We start from the raw sequence: 13,578 nt of genomic DNA on the forward strand, positions 1-13,578 counted from the left end.
TTCTGCTCAAGAGCACGCGGAGGTAAATTCATCTGCTAATGAGTCGCGTGAGGGTCAACGGTGGAAAGTTCACCGCAGGTGCGGAGGGAAAGCGCAGCGTGGGCGGAGAAGCCACGGTGCTGCAGTACCCGCTAAGTATAATAATAAATTGAAATTAGCCTCAACCAGACAATCCCACACTCCGCCAAGCCGCGAGCACTTCAGCAATTTCAGCCCAAAAGCGAAGGGATGGTTCCGAATGACTTGTCAAAGTTTTATTATATTCCCATCATGATTTGGCCTGGAGGGCAACAGATGGAAATTTCAAATGTGCTCCTCGTCTGCGCCATCGTCTGCCACAAAATATTCAACGAATATTAAATCTTCATTTCTTTTGTGCCGGGCCAAAAAGGCTCCCTCAATGTGCCTCTCCGACAGCAAACATTAGACATTATATTAGCACAATTTCTATTTTAATTATTTATTGCAAGGGGATTTTTCTCACACCGACGCAAACAACGGATCTCGGGGTGGGGAAAATGGAAAAGTTGCCACGCCACCCAAATTCACTCCTCCGCCCCAGAAAAACCCATCGACCTTATCATGAGAATGAGGGATTCTTTTCATCTCACGACTTGGTACACTTGATTATCGATGTCTAGACATATTGTTCCGAATTAATTTTAGGGATTCATTCCATTCACAACAACTCATAAGCGCACACTTTCCTCGTGTGCATAGACAAGGAGAAAATAGGAGAGAAATGATCGCTTTCGTGAGACATTTTCATTTTATCCAATTTTCCACTTGACATTTCATACACTGTCATGCAGAAGCCAGTCGCCTCTTCAGCATCTCAGGGTAGAATTTCTCCCATCTCGCCTTGCCATGGCACGAGGACATTCTTTCCTTCCAACACACATCGCGAAATGGCGAAGAGCGATGTAAATTAGCAAATATTTGAGGAAATATATTTGAGATATATTTCAATACAAACGTCAACTGTCCTAAAAACATATTAACATATTAAATTTTAATCAAAATTCAATACAAAATTTTAAGGAAATTCCTCATGTTTTGAGAGCCAACAAGGAAAATGTGATTTTCCAATGAACGTTTTTAGCAAAGTGTGTGCAGAGAATTTCTAGTAATTAAATTGAGTTAAGACATTATCAGAAATCCAACTTCCGTTTAATGGCACAAGTGAAAAGGTTTTCACGATATTCGGCACAGATGGCATAAAAAGCTTCCCAGTTTTCTGCGAGAGTCACACGAAGGAAACAAAAAAGCCACAACAAAGTCGTAAATTTTTATTTCATATGACAGACAATGAAAAAATTCCCCGTAGCAAATTCATGAATTATTTAGTAATAAAAATTTTTCATCAGACAGAAAATATTTTCTTTCACAGTCACGACACCACCCCAAAAGAGTGGTTGGTCAGCCATTGGACTGGATTGGGTGGAGTCCATGTGAAAGTTTATACAATATTTTGCTAGACACTCACTTTTTTATCGCGCGCGCTGGCTTCTCATCGCCCTCGCCGCACTATTTTATTGCCACGAGGGGTTGTTTGGTCGGAAAAAATCAGTGGTTGATGGCACAGAACCGTCAAATACTCCATGATGAGACTTGGGCGAGAGGCGAATGATGCTGACGAGAGTCGCTGGGAAAGCTCGCCGCTCTGGTGCGGAGCTTTGCATACAAATTTGATTGCATGCCATTCCCTAATCCGCCACCAAAGCATATCATTTCCCACTTGTGCTGCCCCCCCCCCCCCGCCTCCGCCCCAGCTGCAGCCGAGGGAAAGTCCCTCTATCGCTCTCCCTCTCTCGGGAAAAGTGTGGGTCGTGCCGCCCCCTCCCTGAGCGCTGCACATCACAACGAGCGAGGGTGGAAATGGGTTTTTTCACTTTTCGCCCCCAAACCCCATCATCATCGAGACATGGAGAGACGGAATACCAGAAAATAGTGTAACTTGTGCAGTCTTAGAAAGTGTTCATCGCAATTTAACTCGGGTGAGACTCGATGCGCTTACGGAGCCGCGTATAAATGCAATTTATATGCTACGTCGTCTCGTGTTTGAACAACTTTCTCTCTCGTTTACTTTTTCCGTTCGTGGCTTTTCATTTGACGGTAATGTACATAAATAAAGTTCACATTTTTATCATACCCAATTTGCACTGGGGCTGCAGAGAATCCGATGCCACAGGATGCAGCATTGGGATAATGGGGATGAAACAAACACTGTGCACTCCATTATTTCGCCACCGCTTTCATTTTTGATGATTCACTGATTTTCCCCGCATGAAACTTTTCACAATGCACATTTGCACTTGCTCTTTGCCGCGGATTAAATTCCCTTGTCTTTCGCCAAAGGTTACCATGTAATTTGTCTGTATATAGCGAATTCAGGGATGATATATAATATGTTAATTAACTTTTTACTGGTATTTTAAGCAGATATAAAAATGTCTGTCAAATCCTTAAAAATGTAGTCAAAAATTGTTTATAAAATTGCATACTTAATGTGGGAAATTAATTAAGAAAAAGGACTTTAACTGTCGTTCTGACGGTCTTGTTCCTTGTTCACATTCTAATATCTAATCAGAGAAATTGTGCTGTGTTTTTAATAATACAAAATCCTTTATTTTTATTTCAATTTTTTCAATCTATAACACAATATTTGATTGTGAACCATAATAAAACAGATTTGTGCTTATAATTGGAAAAAATAACTCTGACGATTCTCATACTTTTGCTGCGACAGCAGTAAACTTTAACAATTGCAGTATATTTTTCCACTAAAATATATCATAATGTATAGCAATGGAAGAAGAAACAATTCCAACTGTCCAAATTCATGTGTATATATAGTGAAATATTCGCCGCGCTGTCTCTGGGACAGAGGATGCGATTTATGTGTGACTGCGAGAAGAAAAGGAGATGTCGGGTGACATCAGGAGCAAAAAGAGCAGGAAAATGAATATGTCAGAGGAGGAAATTCAAGGGATTAAGTCTCCCAGATTAGGCGACACTTGGTCGCGACGCATTCCAAAGTGAAAACTCAGAAGCTTCGCCTTTCCCACCCAGATGAGATTGTGAGGGTGTGATTACTAGAAAAACATCCCGACATATGTATTTGATGTCCTCTCCAAACTTATATAGCACGAATGCTCCTCATTGACGACAAGCCACAAGAAATGCGATGGTGCTTTTCTATTTTCCCACCAATTTATCACTTCGCAGTGGAGTTTATACCCTGGCACATCTCTGGCAGGAATAAGAAGTAAAAGAATGTCCCCTCGTCGAGAGTGAAAGTTCATTTGGCCAGGAGTTTGGGGGGAAATTCAATTCACACACATTTCGACTTTTCTTTGCGGGGTGTGCGCTTTTCGTGCTGAGAAAGAGCAGACACCGAGCATTTTCAGCAATTGCAATTCACACACCACTTTTCGTATTGGACGATGATGTGATTTGGCTGAATGGGACTTTCGTGTGGAAACCACGATAGTATAATCGCCAGAAGGGCGAGATAAGGAGACAGAGTTGTGCTGGAATTGTCTGTCTGTCTGTTGAAAATGAAATGCGGGAGCCAAATCAATATTTATGGGCCAATAAAGACCCAAGGAGATTATATTCGCAAGCACAGTTGCAATCGCGCTGCGTCTCAAAACTTTATGCGTGGGTGGATTTCCCGTCCAATCAGCAATCTTCCTAGTTTTTCAATTCACTCTGCGGGCTATTCAGAAAGCTTCTTTTTGGGGGCGAAAAGTTAGCCATGTCAAGAGGACTTTTCATCTGCATGGTCGTTCATTAAATATTTTAGAGAAAATTTGCCCTTCTTCTCTGCTCGCTTAATGAAATTGAGCAATTTTCTCTCACTTCATTCGCCAATGGGTGAATTTTATTTCTCCTACATTATTATTTATGCATGAAAATTCAAAGCATGGGATAAACTTTTTCTCTATACAAGATGAATTTCTCTTTGCCGGGGAGTTTATTTTCGGGAAAAAACTTTTCCATCTCTTGTACACTGAGATTGTGGCATTATATAAGAAAAGGGAAGAGAGAGAGAGAGAGAAGAAAAAAACCTTCGGGATATCTTAATTGAAATATTTGACTTTTCCAAGAGAGAAACCAGTATTAACTCAAAGGTTTCACTTGACTATGTGGGAAATCTTTGATTTATACAGTAAATTCCTCTCAGTGAAGGAGTTTTCTCTCCTGGTTTTCTTCTTTTCATATACTTTGTATTTAGCTGAAGTTGTGCTTGTATGTATAAAATATCATTTCTCTCCCAGAAGCAATGGATGTTGCCTTGCTTCAAGTAAATACACCCCAGCGCTGGTGGAAACAACAATATTACCATACGCCAAATATTCCCTTTTTCCACATAGCACACTCTCCAAGTGTACCGTCTTTCTATTTGTGTATCATCTCACCCACCAGCAACAGAGAGACGACCTTGCCGTGACATTGAAAGGTGTTCCAATCCAATGGTACAAAGAGGACGTTGCTGCCTTCCTCTCTCCTCGCCCACACCCCAGAAGCGCGCCCATTGCTGCAGATGAAAAGTGCTCGTCGCGCTATTCATTTGCTAAATTGTGCGATTTGCACTGTGACAGCGCTCCGGGCACATAAATTAATTTCCTCCTTCACTTCCGCATCGGCGGTGCTGTCTTGACACCGTTTCCGGCGCCAAGGTCGGGGAAAATCAATTCCAACCCCCACACGCACACGGCCTACGCACTCGCACTCGCCACCACCGCAGAAGAGGCGCCCTAAGCCTACCACAACCCCCTTTTTGTTGCGTTTGACTACGCACATCCGCCCTCAGTGGCGTCGGTGTGCGCATCGTCGCACGCACACAGCGACACTCTCGGCTCCTCGGGGGTAAAAATAGCCCCTCCGTGATTCCCACACAAGAGGCCCCCAAGACTCATTGTCACATGGGAGGGCGTGGTGGAGGACAAGTGTCATTAACCCTTTTCAGGGTCTGTCCGAGTCGCCGATGCATTTGGACTTCCTGCATCGGAATCCACCTAATCACCCATTTCAAATGGGTCACGATTATGACAAAGTTGGGGCTTCTCAAGTGCAGAGAAGAAACTACATTTCACCCTCTGGAGAATTGTTAAGAGAGTACAATTGACTTGACAAACTCTCTGCAGAGGCAAAAAGCTCTGATGAGCTGATAATTTACCACTTCAATTTGGAGGTTACGCTTTTTCAGCATATTTCTCAGATTAGGTGTTTCGAAGGTTTTCATAAACATGAAACTTTCACAGCTTCTCTATGGTTCTTTAAAAATCAATTATCTATTAAATCTATGTTTATGCTAAACCTAGGAATGATTCTTCAAAGTAAACACAAGAGAAGTAATCCTGACACTAATGAACAGAGCACGAAAGTGAATTTCAGGAATTTTTATCACGTGATCTCCCTTCCATCTCTTTGTTTCTCTGCCAAGCAAATATAGCAGAGCTGCAATAGAGTCGCCCTGGGAAAACTTCTGGGATATTCCATGAGGAGACAAACACGTCGGAGTTAATATATATATATATATATCGGTGTTAAGAAAAAGCATACACGGCATGCAAGAGGGTATAAAAATAATTAGGGTCGACGAATTAACAAGGTGCAAGGATCTGAGGTCGTGCCGGGCACTCAAAAGAGCGACCATTTCACTATGTACCGGATATTAAATTCCCTCACCACCCAGCAAAGTGGCGAGCGTCGCTGCCAACCACAGAAAATGGTTATTTGGTGTATATCAACATGTTGGGTGGGTAAGTGAGGGAAAAAATTGCTCTCAACACGGGTGCTTTGAGACGGTGAAAAAAAAAGTAGATTATTTTCAGGTCATAATCCAATGTTAAAATGCCATTTTGCAGACACACTTGCGCACAGCGGAGGAAAGGACGGAGGACTGGCTGGAGTGGCAAGAATGTCACACGAGAGGCGAAGAAGTTGAGCAAAAGACCAACAGCATTTTTCAGCGCTATGACAAACTGAGCAATTACTGCACATTCACACACACCAAATTGCACCTGAATGATGTGAATTTGCGAGGTCTTATTGCCGCAGTGTCTCTGCATCCGTTAAAATGCTACGCAGAGCGAATTGTGCCCCATAAATTTGTAGTCTGTCAATATGGGCAAATTTGGCTGAGGACGGGATACTTGAGAAGAGGGAAGCTCAATTAAACACTCTCGCTTTTGCTTCCAAATTCACACCCAGAGTCTCTGGCATTCTTTTCCCTTCCCTCTTGCATATCAACACGAAACGCATAAATATTTTTCCACGTGATGACCATAACCTGCCACGTTAATTGTCACTCGTGAGCACAAATGTCGTACCCCAGGGGCCTCACCGTGTCTCACCTCATTGGCCGTTCTTGGACAATTTTTCACATTGTGCCCCCTGGTGCTGCCGATGATTGACTCAGCGCGGACAAAAAGGAGCTCGAGACAGAGTCACAAAACCACCCAGCAGCAATATCAAGTTGTGACCCAAATATTCGCTGCGCGAAATTAATTATTTCCATCATTCTTGGGAGAACCAAGCGCCAAACCTCCACTCTTATCCACTTGTGCCATTCATGTTGCTGCCAAAGAATTCCTTCGAGCAATGTGAGAGGACAATTTTTCAGCCATTGCGTGCAAATTCTGCGATCGCGAAAATGCGTGAGTGTATTTGTCACATGAGATCGCGTGAAATCTGCGTACAAGAATGAGGACAAAGTGAGAGTGAACAAGATCGATTGGTTCTAAGGTGAAAAAAGGTGCGCTTAATATAATATTAGAGAAAAAAAAATTCAGAGACCTAAAGAGAGAAAAAAAAATGTTGCATATTATGGAAATTTAATTGCACTTAAATCTAATGCAAATGAGCGATTGAAATGCACAACAGCTAGAATGCAAGCCGTATTAGCACCAAGTCAAGATCGTTCAAGTCGATTATTGGGTGAAAAATATTCAGAGTTGCAGCGCTCATAAAGTCGCCTTCACACATTTTTGCACACACATCGTTTTGATTGGAAAACGCACGGAAAAATCGACAACTCACTTGCCTTCTCCACGCACATATTTTGCGATTTTGCCAGAGAGTGAAAAACTCATCTTTCGCCTTCCATTCTGAACGAGTAACATCGATTAGAGGCAATTATTATATTAATTACAGCAACTCAAGAAGGGAATAATGCTAAAACTCTTATCAAAATATGTTTAATGTTCTTCTAGAAAGTTCAATACGTTGTTAAACACAGTTGATATCTTTAAGAAAGATAAAGAAGTTGTCAAGAGCTTTCTAAAATAACTTTATTTATACAAATTGATCAATTATTACGACGTCTGCATATCATTTTACCCCAAAAAAATAAACTAATATAGACCTTAATGATCATATTGACAATCTAGCAACTGTCTGGCGATCTTGACGTCTTCAAGACGCTTGAAGCCTGTGAAACTACTTTTCTAAAACAGCCAACACTTTTGTATATCGCATGAAAAACCTTGCCAGAAAACATCGGACTTTCTTGGAGAAAATTAATTCTTCCACAGCTCGATCTTCACGGTCAATTCTTCACCATTCACTTGGCGAATAATTAGGCCCATTGAAAGGTGAGAATCTTCACCTTTTTCTCCATAATGCATCAAACAAAGCATCTTCTAATCACAAAAGGTCTGATTAATTAATTAACTACATGATATTAATTGAGAAGACTGCAAAATTAGACGCGCCGAGTGAGAGCAAAAGATGTTTTCCTCTGCAAATTTTCCCCCCATCAATTTTCCTCTCTGCACAAATTTTCCATTTTAGAAGAGGTGTGCGAGAGAGAGAGAGAGAGAAGAGCTATATAGACAGTTTATATCTGAAAATGTACATGAGATATTGGCGTCAATTAAGCACCATACGCGCAAAGCTTTTCAGCCAAACCAACGCGGTCAAGGTGCTCAAGTTCGTGAAAAAAAGCGGATTGTCGCGAACACAAACAACAAATACACTCCGTGAGCTCTCAATACTAGAGATTTTTTCCTCTCTTTTTCCATATATTTCTTCTCAGACACTCACAAAACTTTTTTTTCGCCACCTCCAGAAGCGGCACAGGAGACTGACATGTTTTAATTGAATTAGACGGTGTGCAAAGTGACGCCCTTTTTTCACTGGGGAAACTTTCACGGTCTGCAGAGCTTTTCAGCAGAGGTGTCTCATGCAGAAGAAAAGGCTGGGAATTCCCAGGGAGATAGCATTCACGAGGGGTGTGCGAGAATTCCAAGGCTTTCGAAGAGCTGTATTTCGTGGAAAATTCCTTACATCTCATCTTTTGCAAATTAACCATTATATCTCAATTATTTTTTAAGCCAGGAATTTTCTCGGGCAGAAATTTCAATAGAATGGAAATTCTCATGAAGAACTGATAAGGATTTTACCATGTAATCTCTCAAAGACTTGACATGGCGAAAGGGATTTTCAAACACACTTGAGATCACTCATATAAATCGTATGTATTTTGGATCAATTTCAGACGCCCGAGGGCAAAATGGGCAAAGAGATCAGACAAGAGAGACTTTACATGTCAAGAAGCCGCCACCGTCTTTGCCCACATGCAATTGTTGCTATTTCAATTAATCTAATCCAACTAGAGTTGTGTGTTTTACATGAAATCACTTACAGGTCTAGCCTAAAGGAATTCCCATCGATGCTAAATGCATTGGCGCAAGTGAACAGATTTACTGACACCATAAAACTCAATTGCGATCACTTCACACACAATTTGAGAAGATTCGATCATTAACAAGATGATGAAACATGCTCACAATGTAAGAATTCAAGTGCCACACATGTCTCAATGGAAATTTGTGCACCTTTTTCGTGACATTTGAGGGCATTCTTGTGGTGCAAAAGTACATTTTGTCCAATGAATTGCCACGCGGAGACACTCTTAGAATCGGCAAGTGGTCCATAAATCTCAAATAGAATGTGAATTGGCGCTGGGACAGAACTTTAGTATCGATTATTAATCAATTCCATGCAATTTCTTGTTCTTGGTGCGTGACACAAATTCCATGTTGGAGTGAAAAAGCAGCGAAAAAGAGATATTCTGTTGATTCACTTGCGATCTCGAGATCAATTATTCAATACAAATTGACTTGCATTTGACACAAATAGAATGCATGCGGTGATTGAGAGGGAACGAATTAGAAAGGATTCGGCTGGGAGAAAAAAATCACCTCTTCGGCACCTTGTGGGGCATTTTAGAATGGGAGAGACAGACACAGACATGGAAATTCAGCTGAAATAATGTGGCGCACTATATATACACATTTTTTTTTCATTGGAAAAACACCCTGGCTTTTTCGCTCATTCTGGGCATATATTAAACAAACACATTCGCGCAGCGCCTGAAAATATTGTGAATCTCACCTCTCTCGTGACTCAGAGTCATTAGGAAAATTGCCACGAAAATGGGTGAGAATATTAATTGTGAATTTCAAAAATCAACTTCACTCTCTCACACGTGTATTTTGTCTACGGAATCAATATGAGCCATGTTCCATAATGCCACAATGTTGGAGCCAAGCCCCTTGAGCGAGTGCCTTTATAAATTCTATATTGTTATAATCATACAATGTTTAAATTCACGGTGGCTTTTCTGGGGCTCTCTTTCTCACCTCCCAGCGCGCCACCGTCAGATGTATGTTTTCTTGCGCCCTCCTAACAAAAATCATTTTAATTAATTCGCCTTCGGATGAAAAATTTCCTTCTCTCCTCCATTCTTTCGAAAAATAACAATTTCCATAGATCATTTTAATCACTTGTACATTCAGAGAAATTTAACACAATTTTTTGACGGCGAAAGCAGTATTTTGTTCCAATTAATTAGAAGGTAATATTCACGGTTCCCTTTTTCTGATCATTAAAACTCTATTCCGCTTAAAATTCAGGGTATTTTTGTTAACTCTACTTATCAAATTGATATTCTACTGACGTTTTTCTTTTCTTAAATTGCGATTTTTCATTAGTCAACTGTAATAAAATTGATCAAATTGCGGCAACTCTAACAGACATTAAATGCGACATTGTGAATTTCACCCCTTCCCTAAATGAAGACATCTTTTTTGGGTGTGATGCTCCTATTTGGCCTGTCCATTTTCAAGTCTGGGGTAATGGCATTCCTACCAAATTTTATGGAATATTTTATATTATTTCCCCCCGCATTTCTGTCTAAGCGAAAGTGAAAATTTGGATGTGCCGAAAAATTCCACACCTTGATCCATCTGTCAGTCTGTTGTCTGGGATTTTGGACTTGATTGATCCCCCTTTTCACTAGAGAACCCATGGCTCAAGTTGCGAAAGCTCAAACTCCACCCCCAACTGTCTAGCATCAATATGCCAATTTCACCGGCGTCTCCATTTATCTCTCCACTCCTCCTCCTCCTCTCATTATCATCAGAGCCATGCTTGATGATGCCAGATAATACGAAGAGACAGTGATATAATATGGAAATAATACGGTGAAATTCGTCTCTGGGAAAGTTTTCAGAAGGCGCCGGAAAAGCTCATGCGTGGGCCCTCGGCTGGGGTGGTAGACGGTGGGTGAATATGCCACGCGCCCTAACCCCAAGTTGGCAGGGAAGCATTCGATGGAAATTGTATCAAAAGGCATATCTAATGCTGCTCCCCGACAATCTTCACATCGAAAAATTATTTATTCACATTTAATGGAAAGTGAATGTGGAGGATTACATGTTTATGATGTTGTATCTCCATCGAGCATGTGTGTACTTCACGATTTATTGACACTAACATGGGTTGACAAGGTCACGAAAATCATATGTTTAATTAATTACACTCTTCAACCCAAACCACCCTCAATATAGACAAACATCGATGCCATGAAACTGCTTCCAATTTATTTGGCAAAACTTGCCAGACTCTCTCAGTGCTGTATTGATCATAAATTTGACGAGGGTGATGGACTAGCGATTGAATGTTGAAATTGGGATTGTTGAGTATCGGAAACCAAGTGTGTACTTCTCGGTGTGTGATTTTGCTGTGCAGGATTAGGGAAAGTCTCGACCCTTTCGGCCAAAGTTCAGGCGCTGATCCCCTCGCTAATTCACCCTGACATCGGGAGCTTTTTCCCAGATACTGACACACAGCGACTGTGCCGGCCGTTATGACGGAGACAGATTGTACAAGGCAGCAGCAGACATGGACCAGACGTGGGATATTGTTTGTGCTTTTATAGTCGGAGTTTCTCACTTTTACTTTCGCACCCACCCACCGAGTGCAGGGGGGTTTGCTTATGGGAGCATTGACGCCTCACCATTTCGGGGCGTCTATGCCAACCCCCGAGCAGCAATTGTGTCTGTGTGGCTGGAGGAGGAAAAGAGCCAGGAGCATCACATAATAGTCCAGACTAGACGGAATGTACATAGCCAGTGTTGAGTAACAAAAGCACAAATCTCGAGAACTTTCACAGCTTTTGTGGGTGATGAAAGAAAAGCTGTTTAACTTTCACCCGTCATCCTAGCATGTCTCGCAACTTTCTGATGCCATCTCGCCGAGTGACGTGACAAGGCTGGGCGACACACAGAACGGGGAAATTGGAGAACTTAATTAAGGCAACTTGTGATGAGGTTTTCCGCGCGACATATCATCGCACACATTCGCACCGAGCGAGAACAAACAGAGAATCTTGTTCTGCTCAGTGAAAGGGAAAATTTATATATGAAAGGAAACCCTTTTCCCAATAATCAGTTGTTGATCATAAAAATGCTGTCAACAACACTTTCCCAAGGCTATTATGGAAAATATAATTTTCACTAAAATACGACTTTCCTCCACTCGTCACTCTCTTGCTCTCTCTCTCTTCGTCATCTCCAAAAGTCCTCTTCAATCACACAGAAGAAATGTGTGCTCCTTACCTGAAAAAGGAGAGATAAAAAATAATTTATTATCCAATTAGATATTTTCAACAAATAAAACTCATTCAAGGGAAAAGAAAGTCTCATATCCGTCCGCTTAAACCACACTCTGAGAGTCTCTCAATCGCATTAAAAAAAATCTTTCCCCCAAAAATTGTTGAATTGGAAAAATGCTTCAGTCACGTTCTTCTTCTTCACTTCGTGCTCAATTTTTTCTCACACACACACTTTAATTGCTCAATTTACAAGGGATTTTTTTTGGGGATGGACATTCTCATGAAGAGCAATTAGACGAAATATTTATTAGCGTTCGCAGCTTACTTAAAAACCCCTTTTCGAGAAGAAAGTCTCGTCAAAGTCACTTTGAATAAAAAAGGAGGTGAAAAAAAACAACGATGAGCAGCATGGAAATTACACTGGGAAAAACTAGAAACAGCGATAGTAACTACATTTGGAGATTTTTTATCAATCTACTTATTTATACAAGTAAAGAAAATATTTGTACCGAAATATAATTTAATTAAAATCATTTCTAAATTATGTCTATTTCTGATTGTTCTTAATTTTGCAAAGGTAAAATTAGGAGTTGAAAGTGAATTTCATGAATCACCTATAAAAAAATTCAAACAGCGAGGCTTAAATATCAAATGTCTCGGCGCAAAGTTCAGTACTGCAATATTGCCTTAATGGCCATAATGAAATCATCGCAGCTTTCGCGATGCGTGAGTTGGGCGACAGAGGAAGAGGCTGAGCAAAGCGATTGGAATCACACTTTGTGAGAACGGGAACTTGCACATATGCAATCTTCGACTGTTGGACTGGGCGATGGTGCAGTGTGTGCAGTGTATTTGTCGTGCAGAGAGTGAATTAAATTGCAAATGAGGCAACAATCCTTGACCGATTAATCTCAATATTCAGCGATGTCCGTCTCCAAGAATATTTTTATAACATGTCGCACGTCCGCGCGGCGCTCTCCGCGCCCAGACTTCGGGGGTGGCTCCACTCCGCCACTGGGCGGAAGAGGGTGTCAATATTGGGGCGGCACTGGGTGGCGATGGAGGTGCATTTGGTGTGTCTCTGCAGGTGTGAGATCCATTTTGGGAACGTGCACTCGAGCAATTAATTATTCAACTGCAAAGCCACACACAGAGTCAATTGCTGGCGATCACTCAAGAATTATGGGCGCACTCTTGGAGCATCACGGCGCACATCGACTGTTGCCATAACTAATGGCATGGCCTCTTTCCCATTAGGAGTGAGAGATAGTGAATAAAGTGTATTATACATTTTATGGGCAATTTGCAATGTATTTATGTCAATTCAAATGACAACGTGTATTCTCGCGAGTGGGTGAATCACGGCGAATGCGCTAATTTGTCTGCCCAAGTCCTAAGGTGGCAATTCCGGTGAAATTTTTTCCACTGGCAAATGCATGCGAATCCCGATGGCGCAAAAAGGGCAACAAGTGCCCAAGTAAGGAAATCGACAATTTTCGCGGCGCGCGGTTACGAAATCGCTGAGACAGGCGAGAGAGTGTGGCTTACCGAAACATAAATTCATCGGCATTGTCAGGCATGTGCAGTTGGCAATTCTGGCGATGAGAACAGGTTTTGCACCGTGGAAGACTTTAGCCAGACGAGCGAGAGATGAAATGACTTGGGTG

At 41.5% G+C, this 13,578-nt stretch overlaps 1 protein-coding gene across 1 annotated transcript in view; it reads right to left on the minus strand.

Moving 5' to 3' along the window:
• Positions 1-804: 804 nt before the first annotated feature.
• Positions 805-13,578, minus strand: part of LOC132264224 (ecdysone-induced protein 74EF-like) — a 56,319-nt gene continuing 43,545 nt past the window's right edge. The window contains exon 7 of the mRNA XM_059764340.1: positions 805-986. Coding sequence (XP_059620323.1) covers positions 805-986 — 182 coding nt within the window. The remainder of the gene's footprint in view (positions 987-13,578) is intronic.

The sequence above is a fragment of the Phlebotomus argentipes genome, unplaced genomic scaffold (assembly GCF_947086385.1).
Source record: "Phlebotomus argentipes unplaced genomic scaffold, Phlebotomus argentipes genome assembly contig_32, whole genome shotgun sequence".
NCBI lineage: Eukaryota > Metazoa > Arthropoda > Insecta > Diptera > Psychodidae > Phlebotomus > Phlebotomus argentipes.